Source organism: Brachyhypopomus gauderio, unplaced genomic scaffold (assembly GCF_052324685.1).
Source record: "Brachyhypopomus gauderio isolate BG-103 unplaced genomic scaffold, BGAUD_0.2 sc63, whole genome shotgun sequence".
In the NCBI taxonomy this organism is placed as follows: Eukaryota; Metazoa; Chordata; class Actinopteri; order Gymnotiformes; family Hypopomidae; genus Brachyhypopomus; species Brachyhypopomus gauderio.
In genome coordinates, this window is record NW_027506884.1 from 969513 (window position 1) to 996256 (window position 26744).

General features: G+C 40.5%; 1 protein-coding gene and 1 long non-coding RNA gene across 4 annotated transcripts; one reads left to right on the forward strand and one right to left on the reverse strand.

Moving 5' to 3' along the window:
• The first annotated feature begins 87 nt into the window (after positions 1 to 87).
• Positions 88 to 25133, forward strand: LOC143489517 (choline transporter-like protein 2). 3 transcript variants are annotated; one of them, XM_076988603.1, is made up of 22 exons: positions 88 to 482; positions 10710 to 10758; positions 10842 to 10915; positions 13580 to 13664; positions 14122 to 14206; positions 14456 to 14566; positions 14708 to 14768; positions 14884 to 15007; positions 15234 to 15317; positions 15705 to 15817; positions 15994 to 16125; positions 16291 to 16390; positions 18135 to 18227; positions 18467 to 18557; positions 19519 to 19781; positions 19908 to 20002; positions 20164 to 20267; positions 20612 to 20685; positions 20971 to 21041; positions 21364 to 21449; positions 21902 to 21986; positions 22606 to 24120. In XM_076988603.1, exons 1-22 carry the CDS (start codon positions 452 to 454, stop codon positions 22776 to 22778), a joined length of 2184 nt encoding a protein of 727 aa, XP_076844718.1. In that variant the 5' UTR covers positions 88 to 451; the 3' UTR covers positions 22779 to 24120. The 3 variants fall into 3 exon arrangements, with proteins under 3 accessions (XP_076844718.1, XP_076844719.1, XP_076844717.1); XM_076988604.1 differs by lacking the exons at positions 88 to 482; positions 22606 to 24120 and adding exons at positions 3342 to 3498; positions 24408 to 25133; XM_076988602.1 differs by lacking the exon at positions 88 to 482 and adding an exon at positions 3342 to 3498.
• LOC143489518 (uncharacterized) lies at positions 1156 to 3896 on the reverse strand. The gene is made up of 3 exons (XR_013124698.1): positions 3687 to 3896; positions 2023 to 2127; positions 1156 to 1556 (listed from the first exon to the last, which is right to left on the reverse strand). It is a non-coding gene; the product is annotated as an uncharacterized LOC143489518 (long non-coding RNA).
• Positions 25134 to 26744: the final 1611 nt, after the last annotated feature.

A 26744-nucleotide genomic window follows, 5' to 3' on the forward strand; every position in this document is an offset into this window, starting at 1 on the left:
GTTACGCCTCTTACGTAGAGCACGGCTAGGGCTAAGAATGACTTTTACTTTTGCTTGATTCATCTTATTTGCCAACCTTACGAGTCTTTATATGTGAATAAATGATATGCTGTAGGCTAAACGTAGACTAACAGATTTTAAAAAATTAAAAGTGAATTTGAAAAGCAAATATTCCAAAGAAAAAGCGAATGATTCGGTTCAGTAAAGTGGTCCAGTGGTAGGGGCTGAGGCTGTGCCCAGCGATTCGTTAATGTGGGTGTCGACAACGGATGTTCAGTCCTGTGTTGGACAGACACGCTTATGTTAATATGCATCAAATTCGTGTTTACGCAAGAGAAATATAGTGGACTTGTATCGTTCTGCCGTTAGGTACAAGTAAGAGTATTCGTATCTTGGAAATTTCATAGTTACTGTACAAAGCGTCGCCGGATTTGATTTAAACTTGATTTAAATGAATATGGAGGAAGAGGAACATAAATATGGTGAGTTTTTGCATTGCTTCTATCAGCATTGTCACTGTTTAGTTCTAGTGTACAATACAGCGATTTATTTTATGAAGTGTGTTGTTTTTCAGTTAGGTACTTTAATAGCTATCTGCGTCGTTATTTTCTCTCATTTATAGTTACTATAGAGTGCGAATAAATGAATAATTCCAGATATGTTTAGTTATCGTTAGCCAGTCGCCTCACTCCAATACCCAACCATGATGCTTTGCATGATAACGGTAAAGTACATCATTTCTTTAAAGAGGTGCATTAGGAGAGACAGAGTAATGTAACGAATTTGGTCCGAAAAATAATTGTATAGTTTTATATCATTATCCATTTAAAATATTCTGTGCGTCGAAAACTATTCTCAACAAAGCTGCTGCCTGTCAGAAAGTCCAAGCCAAAGTGAGAAATATAAACGATGAAAACGATAAATAACGGTGCAGGTCAGACCATTATAAAGCATTTCTGACCTTTAAATTTATTTTCCTGTTATTTATAAAATCTTTTTCCTGTGGGCCTGTTTCCGCTGTATAACCTTTAATAGCCATACAGCTACATGGATTGTTTTCTAACCTACAAGGAATAGTGCCATCTATGGGATTCAGCTGTTCTGTTTGTTTTATTGATGGTGCCTATAGGCCTACAGTAGTCTATCTGCCATAGCGTCATTGGTTTCATATTTATTATTAGTATGAAACAAAGCCTCACAAAATTGAACAGTATAGGCACATGCCAGTGTCTGAAAACAAAATTTCGTTGTCATATGCCACTGTCATCTGTACGTAAAATGCCGACGTCAACGGCATATGCCAGCGTAACCTTTACGTAAGATGCCGACGCCTTTCCGTGTTATTACTGTCTCTCACGTTGAATAGTTTCAAACAAACTTGCCGGAAAGAGTTTTTTGAGGTTTCGAAGCCTTTTCTCCCCGCTAACTGAGCACATCCACACGCTCGGGCCTCTCAGATCTCTGCATTCTCCTCTGACTGCTTCTTCGTCCACACTCTTCACGCCAACTCAACCTCATTGTTGTAGTTGTTCGAGCCTCAGAAAGTCACCTCAAAGCTGAAATACAAATGGCAGTTTTAAAACATGTACATCCACAGCATATATTATAGTATATTTGGTGTTAGCCTAACTGCAATGTCTGCAATGTCTTTGTGAGTCACAGTCACCACAGACGCTCCATTAAGCATGTGTGAGCTCCCATAGGCCAATGTGACACTAAGTGCCAGGGTGAAGTCTTCCTGTATCTCTTCATCGTTCTGTAATGTCTGCCACACTGTCTGTACTGTCTGCTGTTGCTGATGCATTGAGTGCTTCCTGTACTTTAGAATGCACAGCTGTTCAGAATGCACAGCTTTTAGATTGTGCTGTTCTTAATAATTGGATTCACGAGGATGTGGGTGTTAATGGCAAGCATGCAGAATGCAGAGTCACCAAGCTGTTTGAACATATGGATTCTTAGGTCATGATTTAAAAAAAAATGTCTGATTTTCTAAAGTGTGTATGTCAGTTTAGTCAGTGTTACCTTTAAGAATATAAAATCATTGTCATTTAACAATGACATTACATCTGGACCTGTAACGTCAGACACGAACACCACAACGACCACCAGTGGTCGTAACAAGGGACTCTGTAAATCACCAGTACAGAATGACAGTATGAACTTTAGGTTAGTTTAGTCTAACTGTTATCTTTTTAATTAATAGATTCAGAATATCTAAAAATATATTAGTTGATTTTTTTTCTCTTTTTTTTGAGCTCAGGTTTTACACACGGTGATTTTAGACGTTTCACGTTTCAATTTTCCATTATTCTCTGCCCCCCTTCCTTCTGTGGTAGCCAGTCATGGCTGAACATCGGCAGATGGTGTGTGTGTGTTCCAGGACTATCCCACCCTATCCATTTTCAGGACGCATACTTTTTAAAAATGGCACAGGGAGTGCCTGGCCTATATACAGCACTCAAAATCATAGGGAGCCAAAATTACACTGCCTGTAATTAAGGGGTGGAGTCTTTTGAAATTTGATCTGGATTTTTTTTTATTCAACCAGCCAAAACTGTAGTTTGTTTCTATTTGCTGCCAGTGGATGTGTGTGTGGCTGTTTTACATTTTACAAGACCTTCCTCGAAGCTTTTGACACACATAAAAGAAAAAAAAACACTCTTAGACTGAAGGACGTGTTTTTGACATACCGCACAGCTGACATCACCCTTCTTCCTTAATCTTATTTGAAACATAAATCATGGTGACTTACTTATCAGAGGAAGCTTTTTGGAGGAAACACAGGAGCAACACGTTCTATTTTAAGATTACACCGGATTCAATACATTATAAAGGTCGATTTAGGAATGTACCCATGTTTTTTATGTTGACCTAAATGCTTGTTTTGTATCACCAGCAAACAAATCTGCGTGTTCCTTCTAGAAAAATGGTGTACCATTTGTGTTTGTCACCTTGACACTACTAGATGTGCTCAGCAAATTATTTGCTCATTTATTTGCTACTTATTAAATAAGTAGTACACATTTCATTGAGCTCCAAAAAGAAATAATGTTATTCAAATATTTCAAATCTTTAAATTTTTTTAAAATATATTCCCTAAAATGCAGTTTCTCAGAGCAAGTACCTTTACTGCAAAAAAATATACTTTTATTCTACACAATGACAATAGCTAAATTTGTCTAAATATATTACACATTTTTTCAAACATTCAAAATAAATGTACAAACTACACTAGGTTTCCCACACTACGTGTGTGAACCCTAATAATTTGGGCTGTGGGTGATAGCTTTTTCCTTTCCATGAGCCTAAACTTTGTTTGGTTACTTCTGTGGATTTGAAGGGGCGTTGGCATTCACTGAAGCTACCAGGAAGTGAAACAACGACTTAGAGAAAGACGGTTGTAAAAACCTAGAAGAAAGAAACGGAAAAATAAAAAAACACAATCAGAAGGGAATACATCCAAAATGCCAGATAAAGAAGATAATTATGGGAAGCACGGTAATGTGTGTTTTTTTAATCGCAGTGTATTTTATTCCTGGTTATGCTTTAGTTTGGTGTGAGAGCATTTTCTCAAAGTAACACTGAAATATCATCCGACGTCGCACGTGACTCGTGTATAAACCTCATTTGTCCAAGTCGAATTCATATTGTGTATAATAATAATGTCTTCTAACAAAACATAGTACCTTGTGTGCAGGTATTGTAGAGCCCGGTACCATCAATGTGCAAGGAGACTAAGAGCTGGCTAGCATAGCATAGGTGCAATAAAAAATCTCATTAGATAGTTTGCTAGCCGACGACACTTTCGCTTTATCAGCTATTTCACAGACGCGTATTGAATGTGTCGATTTGACAAGAAAGAAAAGATGCAATTTCATTTTCAACCCAAAATAATGTTTGATGTAAACATACCAATGCTCGGTGTTTAAAAAAGCAAACACATTTTGGAGAAACAAACAAACCCTGAGTGGTTATCCAAGTTGACGAGGGTGTGTTAGACGTTACTGAAATGCAAGTAATTTATATGGAGGCCCAACAGGGCCAGAGTTGATAGTAACGAAATATAGCGTCGCGTATTCAGTATACAAAAAGTAACTGTATTTAATTGCAGTTACAGATAAGGGCAATACTTGCATTTTAGAATGTGAATACTACCATGAATACAAAAATCAAGAAGTCAAATCATTCAAAATGGCACCACAAATTGCAAATGTTTATAAGGATTTTTTAAAAACTTCTCATTATGCCAGGTTTGTCCTGTGCTCATTTTTTTGTTTACAATGCACTTACAGTGTGTTTAGTGTCACAACTTGTGATATCACTCTTTGTGTTTGGTTCATTTACATCCCTTTGGTTTGTGTCCACACTGCAAATGAACCAGAATCAGACCAAGACCCACCTGCTCTGACAGTCTCTGTCCACTCTCTCTCTACTTTCAAAACTCAACTCAAGACTTTCCTCTTTTCTCGATATTTCCGCTCTTTCTAAGCCCTGTATTTTTCCCCTGTCATGTGTGTACAGCGACCTTGGGTTTGTGAAAGGCGCTATATAAAATAAACATATTATTATTATTATTATTATTTGGTGCACACTACAGTTTGAGAGGAACACTTACTCTAAGGACCTGCACTAACACAGCAGCACTAGCACATTTTTGTCAGAATGGGGTTTATGCCCGTTGCACCCTTACTAAGATGTAGCTGTTCTCTTCCATGTGAAATGTTATGACAGTGTTACTAAGGATATGCTCACGTCACTCATCTGCTGATGTTTTGAGAGCTGGATATGAACTGTACATATGAACTGGATACTGTGTGTGCACCTTAGGCCATGTTCACATTACAAGATATGTTGTTCACTTCAGGTTTTTTTTTGTTTTGTTTTTTTTGCTCAGCTCAGATTAAACTATACTGACAGTTCTCATTAGATTTCACAAGTGACAAGTATCTTTAATATTAATGTGTCGTCTACAATGACATACATACTCACTTTGAATATTTTAGGTTTAAAACTGAGCACAGTTAAAAGTTTTAGTTCAAACTTTCAGCGTTTCATGCTTTTACAAAGATCTAAGAGATTCTGGGTAGTTCTCACAGCAACGTGATGTATATTAAACAATTTAATGATAAAAAAGGCCACTTATGACATACACTTTCAAGAAAGTATTGGGTTATCTTCCCAGTTATATCAAGTCACTTATTTTGGCAAACAATATTGGCATTTATTTGTGCTGTACTTGATTCTTTCCTAGCGGAGAGATTAGAGATATTTTCAGTTAGCTGCAGAGACTAGAAGTGACGTTCAGTTAGCTAAAGTTGTGAGGTTTCATGTGCGTGTGTGTACTTGCTTGCAATTATACATAAATCTGGTGGGAGGATATCCTGTGGCATAAATGAGTTGGGGAATCTCTGCTACCAGGCTTTGCTTGGAAGAGGCATTTTGTTTACTGACTGACTGGAGAGTGTCCTATTGTTGAAATGCATGTGTGGAATCTAGCCAGCCACATTTCAACTTGGATACCATTACGAGAACAGATAGGCCTTTAAGGGATATTTGGTGATACTGTTCACCTGCTAGTTCGCTTTTCAGAGACAGGAAGTTTAGCCTATTGTTACATGTGGATCATTGCTTGAATTATCATTGTTTTAAGATAAATGAAGGGATGTACAAATACCTTTCTAGCAAACTTAATGTTATATAAATACTGATTTGTATTTGATCTAACCGTTATGTCAGTTACTTACATTTATATGTGTTAGGTATGAGCTTGGCTAACAAACATTAGGAAGCAAGCATTTATCAGCATTTCCTGATAAATGCAGAGACAAGCAGGTTTCTTTCGGTATTTCACATGTTTTATTGCCTTTGTTTGAAATTTATCTAATGCTTTGGCCAGCTAATTTATATTAAGTAATTGGCATGGATGGGATGGTATGGGTACATTTTGTAGTTACATGGTGGCCATATTTTTCTTACTCATTTTGATGGGTGCCGCCACAAGAGGACAATATAAAGGCGGTAAAGATGCACCACAGAGGGAATATTTCTCCATTTTGCTGTTGGTTGTGTACTTGGTGGCTCGTACACTTTGTGATTTTGTAGATATATGCTCTTGGTTTGGAGAGCTATTGACGATTCTGGTTTAGAATACGTTGATTTCGATTTTTAAGATGTTTGTATATATTCTCAATATTGTATATTTGTGTATTTAGTATATGGTACTGGGTGATTAGGGAACACAACACTCTTTTGGTTTACGCTATATTCATTTATGTAAATCCTTTTGTTTAAACATTCATAAGGCATCTGGATTAGGATTGTCACGATACTAAGAATTACAACTTCGATACGATACTTAAAAAAATATTGAAATTCGATACCATTTTCGATACCAAAGTCAGATACGGTGCTAATTTCCGTTTTAAAACCTTTTTATTTTTTTTATAAACAAACAAATGAATGTTGCTTTGTGTTTGAAAATGCTTGAAATTGTAACTTCATTTCACAACAAATATCTGTCTGACTGAACAGTTCTTTTGTGTTAAATGCCAGCATCTTGTAATTCCAGGATGAAACATGAGAGAACGTGAAGACGTTACGATTGGGCGTTTTGAAAATAAACAACCATTAAATAATGTGATAAAAAAGCGAATAATTTCGAGTATATGTATAAATATTTAACTTATCCCAACAAACATGCGACGTCAGAAAGACGTTAAAATCAAGTCTGTATCACGTCGGTCAGTCCAGACCCATTTTTGCATGTCTGGTGGACGTTCAAAACTGGTTCAAAATCTGACAGTGTGACTAGGACCTTAACCTTTTAACTTAACATGAACGTCTATGACGAGTTTTCTATCTGAACGTCTGACTAGGACTTTTATTGGATGTCAGGACGTGCAAAAACTGCAACTGAACGGCAGTAATAGACGTTTAAAAAAGACGTCGCTAAAACTTTCATTCTGGCTTTTCAGTGGACGTCTTTTGAACGTCTGACAAAGTGTCTTTGCTCGTGCTGGCAAATATTGAAATGGACCTTGAAAGTGACATACAAGTGTTTGAATTCCACAAGGTGTATGAACCCTGCAAACATGACTTTGTTCATCGCGCTCAGCCTCAGCGCTCAGCCTCAGCGCAATGAACAAAGTCATGTTTGCAGGGTTCAATTCAAGCGCTTGTACCAATATTTCCCAGCACGTTAAACTTAATTAAGTTAAATATTTATACATATACTCGAAATGATTCGAAATATTGCACTTTTAATCACATTATTTAATGGTTGTTTATTTTCAAAATGCCCAATCTTAACGTCTTCACGTTCTCTCGTGTTTCGTCCTGGAATTACAAGAGTTAACGTAATAACGTAACGTGCATTTTTCTTAACATCTTCACGTTCTCTCATGTTTCATCCTGGAATTACAAGAGGCTCGTATTTGTTAATGTAATACAAGAAAAATGTCCAGTCAGACAGATATTTGTTGTGAAACGAAGTAGTTACAATTTCAACATTTTCAAGTACTTTAGCCTAAATTGCAGCACTTTTCAAACCTGAAACACACTGAAACACAAAGCAGCATTAAAATTCGTCAGGTAAGTGTTCATTCCCCTGTTTTGAGGGGTGTTTCTTTTATACTACCACATATAGTTTCGGACAACACTGCAAAGCGGAAAGTATAAAGCCTCCACCGCTCGCGGAGGTTCGCGCGGAGTCGAGCGCTATGGTCACTCAACCAGGCTTTAGCGCCCTTCGTTGAAATGTTCCAAAAGCACCGCTTGCAAACGGGCTTGTTCATATCCTTCGGTTTTCCATCTGTATCTGCTTCGAATCCAACAGCACTGCGTTTGCTTTAGCTGCCATATTAACATTACAAACTGTCCTGTGCATTATGGCAGCTTGCGTGGGTCAAACGAAAGCGCATTTTATGTAAAAAGAATCGATACTTAAGGGAAACGAGTATTGTACCGTTTCAGAATATTCAGTATCGATACATATCGATATATCGATTTTTTTGACAACACTAATCTGGATGCATCCGTGTTTTAGCCATCACGCCAGCTAGCTATGTAGGCCTTTACACTCACTAAGTGTTTAGAAGGCAGTGATAAAGATAACGTTGCCTATGAGGAATGATTGCTGATCCCCCTTTAATCACATAACTAGGTGGTCATATAGGTAGATTACATCGATTGATTTATATCGACTGATTACATGGAATAATTTGACTTTTCATATTAGAAAACATTCTAATTTCTGGCTCATATTATTGGATATTCATAATGACAAACAATGACAAGGGTTAATTACTGTAACTATTATTCATCCAGAGTGTTTCATGTTGTCCAGGTGGGAAAATATAGTGGCAAACATGAGCCAATATTAGCAAATCAAGCATTTTTATCAATATATGTTTTTTTCAAATATGTTTATTTAAAGATTGCTCAAATTTGAACATTTATTCGGTTACTGTAGAAAGTGTGGTTATATAATTATAGAAACATTATATATAATATGCGATCTTACTTTCGCAAAGTTATCGTGTGTTTTTGTAAAGAAGACCAATTCTATGCTCTTCTCATGCTGTTGGCATTAGGTTGTCTGAAAATTTGAGTTTGATTTCAAAATTTCATTTCATGGAATGTGTTCCTGGTGTACGTTCTGTACTGTTCTCCTGAGGATTTAGTCTAGTCACATACTAGTTTAGTCTAGTCACATACTAGTTTAGTCTAGTCACATACTAGTTTAGTCTACTCCAGGGGTCTCCAACACGTCGGTCGCGAGCTACCAGTAGCTCGCCACCCCTTTCCGAGTAGCTCGCCAAAGGGCCAATGAATTACATATAAATTTGTAAACCTAATTGGTCCCATCGAGAAATCTACTTAAATTTATGTCCAATCAAAATTCACAGTTGTCCCTCCCCTTCTAACACTAAATGATTATTCGCCAATTATACAACAGTTAGTTCACAATCCGACTGGTTGAGACGTGTTCTAACCCTGCAGATATGTGTGATAACAGCACGGTATTCTCATTCTCTGTATCACTCCGCGGACGCGTTGTCAAGTAACGGCATGTACATATATTCACGATAACACACTCCCTCTCGTGTTCTATTGCTCAATTAGCTGTCAATCAAAAAGTTAGGCTGCCGTCAATATTGAATAATTCAGGGGTCACCCACGTCATGAGTCGCCCGCGGGCTTGTTTTAAAAATAGCTCACTATAGCGCCATGCACCAAAGCGCTGCATCGTTTATGTTTTTGCTACTATTATAGATTATCCGCGGTTGCTAGCGGTCTTCCCGCTTAGCAATTGACACTCGCACACGCAGCTTTCGTTCGGCCCACCCCCCCCCCGGTAGCCCTCCGCAATAACTGGTATCCAAGAAGTAGCTCCCAGTTCCAAAAAGGTTGGAGACCCCTGGTCTACTCACATACTAGTCAGCACATGGCAGGGGTGGGAAATGCAGAGTTTTGAGTAGTGATACACAGCGCTAAGTAGAGAAAAAACAGGAAGGTAAAGAAATCACAACTACAGGTTCATTAAATTCATTTGCTTCATTTGTCCTTGGTAAATTCTGCCATACAATTCAACAGCTCTGGCTGGACTGTCCAGTAAATTGCATTGACCAGCTAGCTAAAAGCTGAAGTTATAAATTTTTAAATAGTACCGACAACCTGGAGAGTTGTTCGTGGAAGACTAACATGACACACTTTACCAGAATGTTGCCCGACACAGAAAGTCTTTATAGTCTGGCACTTGTGGTATAGAACAGGGAAGACGTACACTGAGCACATTAGTCCCTCCTCCATGTTGAATTTTGATTATACTTCAGCAGTGGTACATGGTGGTAGTGGTAGTGTTGAACTGTAAAAATGGCCTCTGTTCTACATATTTACACACCTTCTAGGCTAAGAGGAGCTTGCAAAATTGTTATAAGCTTTGGTGCTGCTAACACATGAAGGAATCATAGCTCCTGTCTGTGTTGGTAACCCAGCTGTGTGTACTGTGCGCTCTCTGGCCTGGTGCACATTAGCCTGAAGTTTCCATGTGTCTGACATGTTGGAGCTGAAATATGATCCCGACTAGCCACCTGCACTTGCACTGTACTGCACTTGAATTTGAATTTTATTTTTGCACAATATAAAAACACAAAATGTAAATAACATAACGCAGTGCAGGTAGAGACAAAAACATATTTTAACAAACATAACTTCAACAAGAGAATATCAAATTCCATCAATATAAAACAAAACAGTGAATGTGTATACATACAAAAAAACCTATTACAATACATTTATCAGATGATCATTTATGCCATGATTAAAAAAAACAAAACAACACCTGCTGGTTGGAGATGTAAGAATTGTGCACAGACTTGCAGCTCTGTAATTGGCCATACCGCTTGACAGTGAAGTGAAAATTGTCATTTGGTATCATATGTAAGGTTCCCTCCTTATCACTGCAGCACAATTAAATTATTGTGATTCCTGTTGCCTCTTCTTCATTTTGGTGACCACTCCTATTCTCTCGTAAACTACAAATCCCTTCATCTGCTGTTTTTCCTCTGTAGAAATATCTAAGATTTCTGCTCACTGTGTTGGTATGGTGAGCCTTGCATGTTGTCAGATGGTCTTTTGCTCTAGTTGGACATTATATCTCTCTTGCTTTCTGGCACATGCCATTCTAACTTTCCCCTTTGTTGGCACAGGTGAGCCCCGAAAATATGACCCCAGTTTCAAAGGGCCCATCCAAAACAGGTAAGAATGGAGTTCAGACGTGGGAATATTTTACTCTGTCTGATTTTACAAAGGACTTCACAGTGTTGACTTCTCTGTTACAGAAGCTGCACAGACATCATTTGCTGTATTTTATTCATTGTGGCCATTGTTGGTTATTTTGCCGTGGGAATACTGGGTGAGTATAGTATACACACACACACACACACACACACATGTGCATACAGAGGTTCTTCATGAGATTGATACCACATCAGATATATACACTATACAGTGAGTCCCTGCTTAACGACGGGTCTGGTTAATGACAGACCGGAGTTACGACTGACTTTTAAAAAATTTCGTGCGGTGCGCAGAGGAGCAGTGACAGAACAGTGGGGTGTTGTGGGGTGTTGTGGGGTGTAGTGGGGTGTAGTGGGGTGTAGTGGGGTGTAGTGGAGTGTAGTGGAGTGTAGTGGGGTGTTGTGGGGTGTAGTGGAGTGTAGTGGGGTGTAGTGGGGTGTAGTGGGGTGTAGTGGGGTGTTGTGGGGTGTTGTGGGGTGTAGTGGAGTGTAGTGGGGTGTAGTGGGGTGTAGTGGGGTGTAGTGGGGTGTAGTGGGGTGTAGTGGGGTGTAGTGGGGTGTTGTGGGGTGTAGTGGGGTGTAGTGGGGTGTAGTGGGGTGTAGTGGGGTGTAGTGGGGTGTAGTGGGGTGTAGTGGGGGTGTAGTGGAGTGTTGTGGGGTGTTGTGGAGTGTTGTGGGGTGTAGTGGGGTGTTGTGGGGTGTAGTGGGGGTGTAGTGGGGTGTTGTGGGGTGTAGTGGGGTGTTGTGGAGTGTTGTGGGGTGTTGTGTACGATAAGCTGAGGCAGCGTAACCTCCACCGTAGCCCATCTCGGCAACACGATCGCTCTTTCTCACGCTGTACGCACACACGAGAACATTGTTAGTTTTTTCTATACTGTATTTACGATCGAAGCGTATCTAAATCTAGGGTCACGCTTAACGAGGAAAACTGCTTTACGACGGACTTTTCAGTCTCTAACCACATCGTTAAGTGGGGATCACTGTATTGCCAAAAGTATTCACTCACTCGCTCACTCAAGTGACGTCCCATTCCTAATACATAGGGTTCAATATGACGTTGGTCCCTTTACAGCTAGAACAGCTTCAACTCTTCTGGGAAGGCTGTCCACAAGGTTTAGGAGTGTGTTTATGGGGATTTTTGACCATTCTTCCAGAAATGCATGTGTGAGGTCACATACTGATGTTGGACGAGAAGGCCTGGCTCTCAGTCTCCACTCTAATTCATCCCAAAGGTGTTCTATCGGGTTGAGGTCAGGACTCTGTGCAGGCCAGTCAAGTTCATCCACACCAGACTCTGTCGTCCATGTCTTTATGCACTTTGCTTTGTGCACTGGTGCACAGTCATGTTGGAAGAGGAATGGGCCAGCTCCAAACTGTTCCCACAAAGTTGGGAGCAAGGAATTGTCTTGGTTCCAAAATGTCTTGGTTATTCAGAAGCATTCAGAGTTCCTTTCACTGGAACTAAGGGGCCAAGCCCAGCTCCTGAAAAACAGCCCCACACCATAATCACCCCTCCACTTTACACTTGGCACAATACAGTCAGACAAGTACCTGATTCTCCTAACAATCGCCAAAACCAAACTTTTCAGATTGCCAGATGTAGAAGTGCGATTCGTCACTCCAGAGAACGGGCCTCCACTGCTCCAGAGTCCAGTGGCGTGGTGTAAAAACAGTCTACATTTTATATGGATGGGCGAGTGAATACTTTTAGCAGTGTAGTGTGTGTGTGTGTGTATATATATATATGTATATGTATATGTATGTATGTTTGTGTGTGTTGGTAAAACAATTATAAATGTAGTACAGTAGCACTTCGTTATCAAAGAATATAAATACATGCTCTCCACTGCTTTCCCCTGGCTTTCGGCTTTCCTTTAAGGTACTAGATTGGCCTGAGGGAGCTGCGTTTAATATATAACAGTACAGCTGAAGCTGTGGCTAAAGCTGAAGAGTCAGAGTTTCATAGTTCCACTTTCCTTTGTGCTATAATCTCAGATAGTTCAGATTTTCCTTTGTGCTGTATTTTCATAGGCTTTGAGTATTTTCAGGCCAATGCTGTATAAATATTCCTCCTCCTTCTACGGCTTTCTGGAGAACTGAAATTGTTTGTATCCTTGGGTTGAGAGAGGCCCACTGACTTTGTCATTGGACAGACAGTGAGTGCCTGGTGTGATATAGTGAGTGGTACAAGTTAATCCAGAGGCAACAATCAGGCTTCTGTCAGTTCTCCTGTGTGGAAAGGGTGTGGTGCATATCTTATGCTTCATCATATTTTCCTAAGCTGCCAAGATGCTATTTGCCCTCATTGTCAACACTGAAATGGGAATATTGCTGACACAGTTGTTGAAAATCCCATCGTTATCTAGTAGTAAGCTAGTAGGTGATTTCAGACAGGTACAGGGGGTCCTCGGCTTATGACGTTCCTACATCACGTCGTAAACCGATTTTCGGTGTAAGCCTGAACATATGTACATACTGCACATAAATTACATACTGTAAGCACTTATCCTAACACAATTATCAAAAAACACATAAAATAAGTTTAAATATGAAGTTCGTGTTATGACGTTTATGACACAAAACCACTTAAGTTGTGGGATGTGTCATAACCACAAAACAACGTAACTCGGCACTGACATAACCCAAGGACCTCCTGCATATGGATGTTTGAGAATAGATGTGGGTGGTGAGCTTCTGTGTTTGAGCTCTGGGTGAAGGGTGTATGTGTTTGAGCATGCATGGTGGAGTAAGTACTTATGGCTCTCTCTGGTCCTCACCAGCGTGGAGTCAGGGCGATCCCAGGAAGGTGATTTATCCCACAGACAGCAAAGGGCAGTTCTGTGGACAGATTGGAACTCCTCTAGAGTAAGTTCAAGCACCGTATTTGTTCTTCACCATCATATCGGTGTTCTTAAAACTTGTTTGGCTCATATATAATTATATTTGGATTGTGATATTGGTTTTAATCATTGATCTTCTCACTCATTAACCCATCCAGCTATCCACTCATTCATCCATCCATCCATCTGGGCTTTTAAATAAGTTTATTTACATTTACGGCATTTGGCAGACACCCTTATCCAGAGCGACTTAGATTTTTATCTCATTTTTATACAAGTGAGCAATTGAGGGTTAAGGGCCTTGCTCAGGGGCACCTCAGTCATGGCCTCAGGTCTGGGAATCGAACCCACGACCCTCCGGTCACAAGACCAGTTCCCTAACCACCAGGCCATGACAGGCCATTATCTCTGTCATTGTTAAGACTCTTGGTCCTAAGGACCTATACTGATGAGGGTAATGTATTGTGGTGTTTGTGTTGCAGGAACAAACCCTTTTTGTTCTACTTTAACATCCTGAAGTGTGCCAGCCCCATGGTGCTCTTGGCCTTCCAGTGTCCTACCACTCAGGTCTGTGGTACCAAGCGGTCCTCATCTGGTTCTACATTGATTTAAAACGAGTGAATGGGACAAATGCCACAAACCAGTATTTCTTATAAATGCATTCAAGCAAGTACAGTGCTGGAACGTTACTGTCGAATTTTCATATTCAAGGCCAGTTTTGGAAAATCTGGAGAAAACCCCACATGGGACAGGATGAATGCTGACCAGTGGCCAGATGCTCAGACCTTTGCTCAGTATTTCTCTCTATTTTTCTAGCTGTGCGTGGAGGCGTGCCCCAATCGCTCCATGATCCTGCTGAATTCTGAACCAATTGCCGCTGAATGGCAATATTACAAGCAGTTCTGCAAAGCAGACCCGGGGAAAATGGTGAGATGAACTATAGAATAACGACAGCTGCGCTTTGAAGTGTGAAATGTGGAAACACCTTCTGCCTTTTCTGTTTTATATCTGGAGGTTTCCATGTTTGTTGTTGTTTGTTTGTTCTTTATCGTGTTTATTGCTCCATAGCCGCCAGCGCAAATCCTGAAAGAGGGACTGTGTCCTGCCCTGCTCATCCCCAGCAAACCATGTAAGCCTGGTCCTCTCAGTCTCACTGACCCGGATGATGAATCTGGATCGTCCTGCTAATGTCTCAGATCAGCGTTCATGCCTTCACATTCTTCCCCTCACCTCCTCCTGTGTAGTCACCAGTAGGTGTCTTCCTGCTCTGGGTATTCGCGACGGTCAGGTCACCGTAGCAGACCAGACAGCCGTTGATAATGGAGAAGGCGGACAGATAAAAGCAAGTGACTTATTGCCTGCTGTAAAGTGAGTGCTAAACTCCCGCACACACACGTACAGGTATCTTCAAATAGCTCTTAAACACCCAAGGGTTGATCATTTGCAAAGATGAAAATGCAGTAAAGTACCAACTACTAAAGTAAATGTAAAAACTCAGTAAGGTCGTGCATTGTTGAGTATGTAGATTGTTTTTGCTTTGAGGCATTGGTTGCTAAGAATATTTCACATTTTGTTCTATGTTTAATGTTCACAGGAATGCAACAGTAGCTATGGAGGCTCGTATGTTGGTTATAAGGGTATTTGAGGATTTAGCACATTCATGGCATTGGATTATACTGTAAGTGAATCCTGCTAATCTAAGCTTCTACTCTACATTTATTTACATTTTTACATTTATGGCATTTAGCAGACGCTCTTATCCAGAGCGACTTACAAAAGTGCTAAGTGTTTGGTCAGAATATGCATCTCTATCTAGTATAAACAGGTTTAAGTCCAAACTACTCAAGCTCAAGCACTGCCATAAACAGTTGCCAGTGCTGATACCTAGAAAGAAGACAACAAAATATAAGATTAGACATAGAGCACTACCTAGCAAGACTGAAATACCTACAAGACTACATACTACAAGACTCTAGTATAACTTTATAATATTTTGGGGTATTTTGCTTATGTACACAAGCTAGTTGTATTTGGTCTAGTCTTAGTATTGTTGGTTTTTTCACAGCGCTCTGGTGATCGCCACGGTTCTCAGTCTGATCTTCATTGTGCTCCTGAGGTTCCTGGCTGGCATTATGGTCTGGGTCATGATCGTCATGGTCCTTCTTGTCATCGCATATGGTACCACAACCACCACCACTATGCCTCACACAGAATTGCATGGACACTTTTTAATCCTATGTGACAAACAAGCACATCAGAGCTTGTTTACCTGTTTTTCAAAGCGAATAAGAAACTATCTGAGGTTCCACCTCTCACACTTTCGCTTTCCCCACCTCTCCGACGGTGACGAGCAGGCATCGGCCACTGCAGCGTTCAGTATGTTCTGCTGAAGGACACCCCTGGCGCAAACATCACCCTGAAGGAGCTGGGCTTACAGATGCACATGGGCGTGTACTTACAAATCAGGCAGACCTGGCTTGCGTTTGGTAGGTCTTCCAGGTTGAATGTTCTCAGTTGGCTCCTCTGCGAGCCGGCATTTCGTTTCGTCCCATCAGGGACGTGCAGAACATGCAGTAGAGATCTAGAATTTGTTCCACTGTAGTTCCTCCGATGCTAGATGGCTGAGGGTTCAAGTCTGCTCCTTTCTACAGCAATCATTTTGGCCATAGTGGAGTTGATCATCATACTGCTCCTCATCTTCCTCAGAAAGAGGATTAGCATCGCAGTCGCTCTCATCAAAGAGGCTAGCAGGTACGTGGAGGATCACAGGATTCATACACTACCGTTCAAAAGTTTGGGGTCACCTAGACAATTTTGTGTTTTCCCTGAAATCTCATACTTTTATTTATCAAATGAGTTGCAAAATGAATAGAAATATAGTCCAGACACTGACAAGGTAGAAATAATGGTTTTTTTTTTTTAAATAATTTTCTACTTTAAACTTTGCTTTCGTCAAAGAATGCTCCCTTAGCAGCAATTACAGCATTGCAGACCTTTGGCATTCTAGCTGTTAATTTGCTGAGGTAATCTGGAGAAATTTCACCCGATGCTTCCTGAAGCCGCTCCCATAAGTTTCATTGGGTTAATGGGCACTTTTTTTGTACCATACGGTCAAGATGCTCCCACAACAGCTCAATGGGGTTGAGATCTGGTGACTGCGCTGGCCACTCCATTACCGATAAAACACCAGCTGCCTGCTTCTTCTCTAAATAGTTTGTGCATAATTTGGAGGTGTGCTTTGGGTCATTGTCCTGTTGCAGGATGAAATTGGCTCCAATCAAGCGCTGTCCACAGGGTATGGCATGGTGTTGCAAAATGGAGTGATAGCCTTCCTTATTCAAAATCCCTTTTACCTTGTACAAATCTCCCACTTTACCAGCACCAAAGCTACCCCAGACCATCACATTACCTCCACCATGTTTGACAGATGGTGTCAGGCACTCTTCCAGCATCTTTTCAGTTGTTCTGCGTCTCACAAATATTCGTCTGTGTGATCCAAACACCTCAAACTTTGATTCGTCTGTCCATAACACTTTTTTCCAATCTTCCTCTGTCCAATGTCTGTGTTCTTTTGCCCATATTAATCTTTTTCTTTTATTAGCCAGATATGGCTTTTTCTTTGCCACTCTGCCCTGAAGGCCAGCATCCCGGGGTCGCCTCTTCACTGTAGACGTTGACACTGGCGTTTTGCGGGTACTATTTAATGAAGCTGCCAGTTGAGGACCTGTGTGGCATCGATTTCTCAAACTGGAGACTCTAATGTATTGTCTTCTTGCTCAGTTGTGCAGCGGGGCCTTCCACTTCTCCTTCTACTCTGGTTAGAGCCTGTCTGTGCTCTCCTCTGAAGGGAGTAGTACACACCATTGTAGGAAATCTTCAGTTTCTTGGCAATGTCTCGCATGGAATAGACTTCATTTCTCAGAACAAGAATAGACTGTCGAGTTTCAATTGAAAGTTGTCTTTTTCTGGCCATTTTGTGAGTTTAATCGAACCAACAATTGTAATGCTCCAGATTCTCAACTAGCTTAAAGGAAGGTCAGTTTTATAGCTTCTCTAATCAGCAAAACTGTTTTCAGCTGTGCTAACCTACTTGCACAAGGGTTTTCAAGGGTTTTCTAAATATCCAATAGCCTCCTTACAGAGTTAGCAAACACAATGTACCATTAGAACACTGGAGTGATGGTTGTTGGAAATGGGTCTCCATACATCTATGTAGATATTGCATTAAAAACCAGACGTGTACAGCTATAATAGTCAGTTACCACATTAACAATGTATAGAGTGTATTTTTGATGCATTTAATGTTAGCTAAATTGAAAAAAAAACTGCTTTTCTTTAAAAAATAAGAACATTTCTAAGTGACCCCAAACTTTTGAACGGTAGTGTACGTGTGGTAAAAATGGGCTATATATATATATATATATATATATATATATATATATATATATATATATATATATATAAAATCTAAACTACTTTTCTGCTGCTCTTGCAGGGCCATTGGGCACGTGATGTTTTCGCTGCTTTACCCTTTGCTGACCTTCTTCCTCCTGGCCATCGTCATCGCGTACTGGGTGATCACTGCAGTGTATCCTTCAACCCTGCGAGAGAGTTTGTGCACATTCTGTCTCTTCTTCTATTACTGTCCTATGGCTTCCGTCCTTTATGTGGTTAAAACGCCAATCAGCGCAGCACTGCTGTCTTGTCCCTAAGAGGGCTACGGCAACATTCACACAAACATGCTCTTATTCAGAAGTGCTTTAAATATGGTCAATCCCAACGCTGGTGTTGGTGCGTGTGGTGATGGGCCTTAACTTCTCTGTTCAGCTTCCTCTCCACATCTAATGAGGCTGTGTACCAAGTGTTCAGTCCGACTAACAGTCCGTGCCTCCACGACAACAAAAGCTGCAAGCCTGAAGTGAGTGTTCAAATACGCGCGCACACACATTAAAATGGGGGGAATTCTTATGACTAAATAACACTGTAAACCGTACACTGTACACTGTAAACTGTAAACACTGTAAAATGTGGACGAGAGTCACACACCTAAATTGGTTGATGTGGCATGTATTTTTGTTCTGTGTAATATTTGTATAAAATCAAACATTTTGATTCCCCATGTCTCTCCTCTCATGAAAATAAAGCTTGGCTTGTTGTTGTTTATCTGCAGCAGTGTTTTTCAACCTTTTTTCAGCTACAGCACACTTTTTTACATTTAAAAAATCCCGCGGCACACCACCACTCAAAGTTACAAAATGACACATTTTAGCTTAATGCAGCACATATAGTGATTATAATATAATTTCTGAATTTACTTACTTAGTGTGAACCTGTGCCTGTTTAGATGAACACAGAGCTGATATCCTGGCAGGGATTGAAGAGAGGCACACACGAAGCTCTTCCTCAACTGCTCTCGGTCTCTCTCTGTTTTTAGTTCTTATAGCAGTCATGCTTGAAAAGTTCAGTTCACATAGATATGTTGTGGAAAATGGGAGTAATGTTGAAATGGCTTTGTCTGCCAGAATGGGAAACTCTTTAGCAGCATTCAACCAAAAACTGTCCAAGGAAAGATCAGCAAATCTTAGTTTTAAACTGCGGTCTTGTCTCAGTTCAGTTAGTTCCTCCTGCTCCTGCAAACTCATGTCCTTTCCAAAGACTGTTGCTGAGCTGAACGGGTCCCTTACCCAGTCAAGGGATTCAGTGATGTTTGAGGGGAAACAAAATGATAACTTTTCCTCAAGAGTTTTCAAATGTTTGCGTATTGCCTCACACAGTGCAGTAGTGTTGACATTTTCTTGAGCTGAATCAGTTGTGTTAGAGCAGTCATGATGGCCTTTCAGGTTACTGGGCTCTGACCAATTGCCCTTTAATGGTTTCAGAATTTCTCAACGTCGGAAATGGGAAAAGCGTGCCCGAAGGCCGAGTGTCTCTTCACGTTCTACGGCGGGGAGACGGCCTACCACAAGTACCTAATTTTCCTCCAGTTCTACAACCTTTTCCTCTTCTTCTGGTGTGCCAACTTCGTGACTGCCTTGGGCCAGATGACTCTGGCTGGGGCCTTTGCGTCCTACTACTGGGCGTTCGACAAGTCTAAAGATATGCCCGCCTGCCCCGTGTTTGCCTCTCTCGGTCGGGCTCTCAGGTACGTGTGGCTGGCAGTGGGGATGTCCTTTGGGTTATTTTATGAACTTGTGTTTATTTGTGAGCCAGTCTGTGGATTTACACGTATGTGAGTTGTGCATGTGCGGGTGTGTGTGCACACTCGTAGGTATCACACAGGCTCTCTTGCGTTCGGCTCCCTCATCTTGTCCATCATCCAGATCATCAGGGTTCTGTTGGAGTACCTAGACCATAAACTCAAAGGTAAACCCAAACCATCAAACATGGTCATCTCTCGAATGCTTGTGCTGGGCAGTTGTGCCCGATCCGTCACCAGTTATTTACTTTCCGATCAGCCGATGCTTCCTGACTTGTTTGATTGCTCTGTGTAATTGAACACGTGTCCTGGTGCCTGTCATCTCCAGGGGCAGAGAACAGATTCGCCAAGTTCCTTCTCTGCTGCTTGAAGTGCTGTTTCTGGTGCCTGGAGAAGTGCATCAAGTTTCTCAACAGGAATGCTTACATTATGGTGTGTGCTCACAAACAAAGTAAAGAATTATGATGATACTGGTTTTATAATCATTTTATAATGCATGTCCTTTTTCTTTTATTTATTTCTTTTTTTTCATTTATTCCACATTTTCAAGAAAATTATGAATGTGTCCATTGCATTTATACTTTGAAGTCTAGTTGCCCAAATTGTCAACCATTAACAAAAACAAAATGTACTTTAGAGCCTTATAAGCCATGATAAACTAAAGTTTGACCCAGTTAAAAAGTCACAAAGAGTAAAGCATTTCTCAGGATTTAGGCACTTGGGTTCTTGTTGTATTGTACAGTAACATACAAACAGAGTTCTGTGTGCTCCCCCAGGTGGCCATATATGGTAAAAACTTCTGCGTTTCAGCACGAGATGCCTTCTTCCTGTTGATGAGAAATATGATCAGGTGCGTCTGACGAAACGAGAAACACCAGGTCTGTGTAAGGTGTTTGAGAAACACCAGGTCTGTGTAAGGTGTTTGAGAAACACCAGGTCTGTGTAAGGTGTTTGAGAAACACCAGGTCTGTGTAAGGTGTTTGAGAAACACCAGGTCTGTGTAAGGTGTTTGAGAAACACCAGGTCTGTGTAAGGTGTTTGAGAAACACCAGGTCTGTGTAAGGTGTTTGAGAAACACCAGGTCTGTGTAAGGTGTTTGTTTATTTTAACAGCTGACCTTGTTTACTTGCTGTAGGGTGGCTGTGCTGGATAAGGTCACGGACTTCTTGTTGTTCTTGGGGAAGCTCCTCATTGTGGGGCTTGTGGGTAAGTGGAAAGCTGTTTGAGTGCCAGAGAGAGAGACAGAGAATTGGAAAGATGAAGATAAAGACCTAATAAAATTTAAAAAATGTAAAAACATGAAACTTAATTTAATGTTAATTTCTGATCATTTGATTAGCATCTTGGGTTTAAACCTTCACTAGAGCAGTTCTCATGATCCCTACTTACTAGAGACCTCATCTTTACCCATGATCCTCTCTGGGGCAGGCCTCACGATCCGTACGCCATGTCTCCTACATGGAGTTTCTAAGTTTAGAGCTAGTGACAAGAAATTACTTTTAATGCTTTTCTTTTGTTTTTCTTTCAGGCGTCATTTCATTCTTTTTCTTCTCTGGGAGAACAAACTCCTTGGAGGTAGTGCCGAATCTTCACTACTACTGGGTGCCCATTCTGGTGAGTGAGCAGAGTTTCTACCCTGCTCAAGCAGTTCTCATTAGCCACATGTGTTTTGAACAGTCTATAGCAAACACTTCAATTAGGAGCCATGAGATGCGTGTTGGCTTGCTCATTAGGCTTCTGGACCCATAGTATTGTTAACCTTGTAAACCCTGTAAAGCTGCTTTGCGACAACTTGAGTTATTAAAAGCGCTATACAAATAAACTTTGATTGATTGATTGATTGATTGTATGTTACTTTGTAACAAGTCTGTGAAGGAATAGACTGCAGACCAAGGCAGTCTTTATAAAGGAATAGATTGCAGCCAAAGGCAGTCTTTATAATGTTAACTAATAATGCCTACGTGTGTTTATGGTGACGAACTGTCCAAGATTTACAGACTACAAGCAAATGTGTAAATATTAGCCCATATAACGGAGTGCATGCACATGTGTTTGGATCTTCATAGACGATTGTGGTGGGCTCTTACTTCATAGCTCACGGCTTCTTCAGTGTGTATGCCATGTGTGTGGACACGCTCTTCCTCTGCTTCTGTGAGTATTGACTAAAGTGTAATGCAAGGTTTAAAAACTATTTTATGTGTTAATGAATGTGTTTCTCTTGAGGCAAAATGAACTTGACCATTTTCAAACACTGAAGCAGCTAACGTGATTGTAGAAGTATACACCTTTAAACATAGTGTGCAATTAGGTATAGAAACTCGTGGGTTCTTCTGTTGGTGGGGATGTGTGTGTGTGTATGTGTGTGTGTGTGTGGGCATTTATCTGCTGCTACTAAGCACTGACTGGAAAGTGGTTTCTTAACTGTTTGCTGGCCGTCTTCCCTACTGTGCCATATTAATATTGACATGCTCTTCTGGTGGCTATTAGCATGATTTAACTTGATCACTCACTCTCTTTCTCTCTCTCTCTTTCTCTCTCTCGCCCCCCCTTTTTCTTGTCTCCCTCTCTTCCCTGCACTTCATGTTTGTTCTGACCATGGCTTAACTTTGGAATTCTGTCAATCCGCTTTTGCTTAATATTTGTATTTAAATATCAAACTGTAATTCTCTTAAAATTTTGCACATACGTCAATATACGTGCATGAACACATGGGCAATCGACGACCACGTACGAACCCAAACAAAAAACCGAAAAAAAAAACCCCCAAAAGGCGAAGACCTGGAACGCAACGACGGTTCAGTGGAGCGGCCATATTTCATGACTGCCAAGCTGTGTGAGATTCTGTCAAAGAGCCCAGAGGGGCCCGTGGCCCTCAGCCCATCTTCACCTCTGGAGGAGCAGGTGCCGCTCAGCGCTCGGAAGGACTCCAAGGACTCAGAGTAGCATGTGTTGCCACGCAGCCACCATAGATTACTCGCCGTCTGGGCACTCGGCTTCGGACGTTAAAACTGGCTGAGGGAGCTAGCGTAACCCCAAAGCTGCGTCCCCAAACTCCTTTTGTTTGTAAAATGCACTCACTATAATGCAAATGAGAGACTATCGGTAATAAAATGATAGGTAATGATGAGTAACTGAATAATTTAATGTTATTAATTATTGTTGTGCTAATGGTTCATTGTGCAATTAAAGGATGAGATTGGTAGATTGGTAGATATTTACACCACATTGCTGGTATGCTGTCCTTGCTTTTATGGCTGTCTGGGTCTGATTTGAAGCCTGTAGCGGTATCAAATGTTTCACACCCATGCAGAATTTTAGCAATTAACCATTATGCTATGTTCTATGAATATGAGAATGTAGGATGCCCTATAGCTGCAGATAAGAGTCACAGTCTTAGAGCAAGTGATTGATGAAAAGCTTAGATCGTGCTAATGTAATAATGTCATCATCCTTTATTATTATAATTGTAAAGTAGTTTTGTGATTAGTATGCACATGCAGTAAGGCAGAAAGGGAAAATAATGTGCTAATATCACTTCCACACTCCTACTGTTGTTACCAGAATATTGTTCAAGCAACATTTCTGTACGTATTGAAACATCAGGATGCAGAAACACTGGTTTTGTCTCTTGTAATGAACTTCAATCTCCCAAAGGACCCATCCAGCAGGGGGCGCTGCATGTAAGTGTGAATGCGTTTTCCACAGCTGGGTTGTAGGCCGAAGTCCCACCTTCTTCATGGGGGTGTGTACTTTGTCTACTGGTCCTATGCTGGACCTCAGCCCATTAAGCTCTTTATCATATGATGGAGGACTTCACAGTGTTGCTCGTTTACAACGGAAGGGACCTTTTAGCTTGTATCTCTAGACTAGGTTGTGTCGGATTGGAAAATGACTCATATGCTGTAATTAATGCAAAGTCCAAGGGTTCTTTTTTTCTGTTTTTGATTCTACATCTCATGGGCTGTGGACTTTATTACCTGAGCATGTCTCATTGTTTTGTATGCTACTTAATTATGGGTATTTCGATATTATATAGTTTTTGACTGAACCAGCCAACCAAACAATGTAATACTGTGGTGTTGGTACCTTTTCCAGACAATAGGGCTCATCACTGTGCCTGAATCCTATGATTACACCCATTTGCCTTGAAATGTATCTAGTCTTCGTACATCCTGTACTATTGAGTACTGTTCTTTACACCTTCTGTGCTTTTCTCTTTCCTCTTTTCCCTAAACTGTTGGGAGTGGTGCCTTTTAAATCGGTCTATTAAACACTTTTTACTTTCCTTGCTGGTGCTTGCAATGTTTACAAGATGTGCCTGTTTTGATAAACGGCATTTGATAAAAACCAAAGTCTATTGGGGATTATTAAGGTTTGTATTGACATGGAGTTTGAGCGATGGCTGCAGAAAGTCCACTTAAATTGGATGTAAGTGTTTCCTACTGCCTCTCCCTGTGTGTGTGTGTGTGTGTGTGTGTGTGTGTGTGTCGGGCAAGAGGAAGGCTGAATTTAAGCTACTTTTCTGTAATATGTTTTGCTGACGTTTCCTTTTGCTGGCCCGTATCTGTACAGTGGAAGACTTGGAGAGGAATGATGGTACTGCGGAGAAACCCTACCTGATGTCTGACTCCCTTCTCAAGGTTCTGGGCAAGACAAATAAGGGCAAATTGTAGTGGAGTGATAGAGACGTTGTGAGGACAATCTGGACCCATGATGGAATATCACTTAAGCCAAAGTGTCTTGGTGCTTCTTGCACAATATAAGACAATCAAAAAACAAGTCCAAAGAACCAAACAACAGCAACCAATGGACAGCTGGTTTTAGAAATTAAATTGTAATGCAAGTATAAATTGAAATTTAGATTATTACTATATTCTAAACAAGTATAAGCAGACGTACGGGGACCAACATGCCTTTTGGATCAGTTGTTTCACTGTTTATGACTACACGTTAGTTCCTGTATGTCTGCAAACGCACATGGCTTTTATAAAAGATTTCAGTGACTGGTTTGAAAGCTACCTTGTTTTTAGAACTGTCATTATGAAACATTTTCATACTTTTTTCTTAAGAGGTCATTACATTATTGTTACAATTTATCTTTTTTATTTCATTGTATATTAGGCATGTGTTGCAAAGCATAATCATTGTGTCATTAATGAAGCTCAGGCTTTTTTGTTTCTATATGTGCCAAATGTAGGTCAAAACGCCTCGGCCCGTTTGAAATTTGAGTGTTCAGAGAGGCCAAGTGCTTGCTTTCTTCTCTCTTTCATATTGATAATAAAGATCTGTTCATTTGTTCCTCTTGTCTCACTGTTTTCTGTTTATTCAGAGGTGAATGTGAGGTGTTCAGGGCACAAGTTCCAGCACGTCCTTCTCCTCTGTGCCAGTGAACACGAGGTGTTCCCCTTTTCATCACTGGTAAGGAAAAGAGGGAACACTGAGGTGGCCACAAATGCATATAAATACATTAGAGAAATACTGTACATGGGCAAAAAAACCCAAAACCCCAACCAGTGGTGGTGAGGGCCATCATGACTGCAGTGTACCGTCTGCAAATATGCAGGTGCTTACTCCCTACCACTTTAAAAAAATTAAATATTCTACCTTATTTTACTCCTGGAAATCCTAAGTATGACCAGCGAGTTTGGAGTTTAATAGTTTGAATACCTTAAGATACTAGATAAGCAGGTGTGCTAAAGGACAATAAAAGTCCTGCATTCAGGAATGTTCTTGGACTTACGTAACCATCAACAATGTTGTTAAACATGTTTAACTTACATAATAAGTTAAAGGGGTGAAGATCAAGGGTGAATTTAGTCATCACCAGTAGTGGGATGTTTTTTTTCCAGCTATAACGTGGGTATCGAAATTTTTATCACTGTTGGTTTATTTCTGCAGTCACTCAAAATATAAATTACACACTTGTGATAGTTGTGAGGTTCAGAATGATCAATATAATCAGTTAAAGGTAAATAAAAAATATTTACCTGTCTTGGTCATGAAAAGGCAAATAAAAGCAGAAAGGCAAATTTCACTTAATCTAGTAAAATAAGTCCAGTAAAATAATAATTTCAGTGTAGGATGGTTCCGTCCTTGCAGGGGGATAATGTTTTAACAAGGTTTCAGATTTTCTGAAATAAAATCTGAATGTACAGAGAAGATGTCTGACTTTCTTTACAACATATCACATATTCTTTTTTGTGTCAAGGCCAGGTTTTGGGCTGACTACATCAGAGTTGGCAGTTTCTTTAACTGGTCTCAAAAGCGAGATGGATGGGTAGGCCTACACCCTGTAGCAATGACAATTGCTTATATGTGTCCCGCCCGGACCGATGAGAAACACAAACACAGGAGTGAATGATGAAACGTGCAACTGTTACTGGTATTGTTCGGAGTTGAATAAAAGTTCCCCGTGATCAGGGTAACGCTCAACCGTCCAGTTTGTTGAGACACGAGACAGAACAAGCTTAAACACACCCAATTTCAAATTAACCTGCATATGCAACCATGATCCATGTTTCCCTACCTCAAACAGCACTATCTTGTTATGATAGATGACAACTATAGTTCAACAACTATATCTGCGTTATCTGTTGCTCCATGCTCTGTCGTGTATTTTCAATGTTAGGCGTTCATACGACCAAACCAACAAGAACCAAAACCTCAGCTGTTCGTAACCAAAATGGCCCTTCAGTTTTTCAACCATTCAAACTATGCACGGTTCAGTGTCAAAATCAGCATAAACATTGTCAGTGGAATGAGTTGAAGTTTTGGAGACAGTCATCGTCTTTACATCGTATAGCAAAAACGTTTTTAAAATGAACTTTAAAAATAGCTACATTTTAAAAGCAGGACACTTCGGACAATCTTTGTGCATATCGCTTCAACAAACACTACACAAAAACGCGT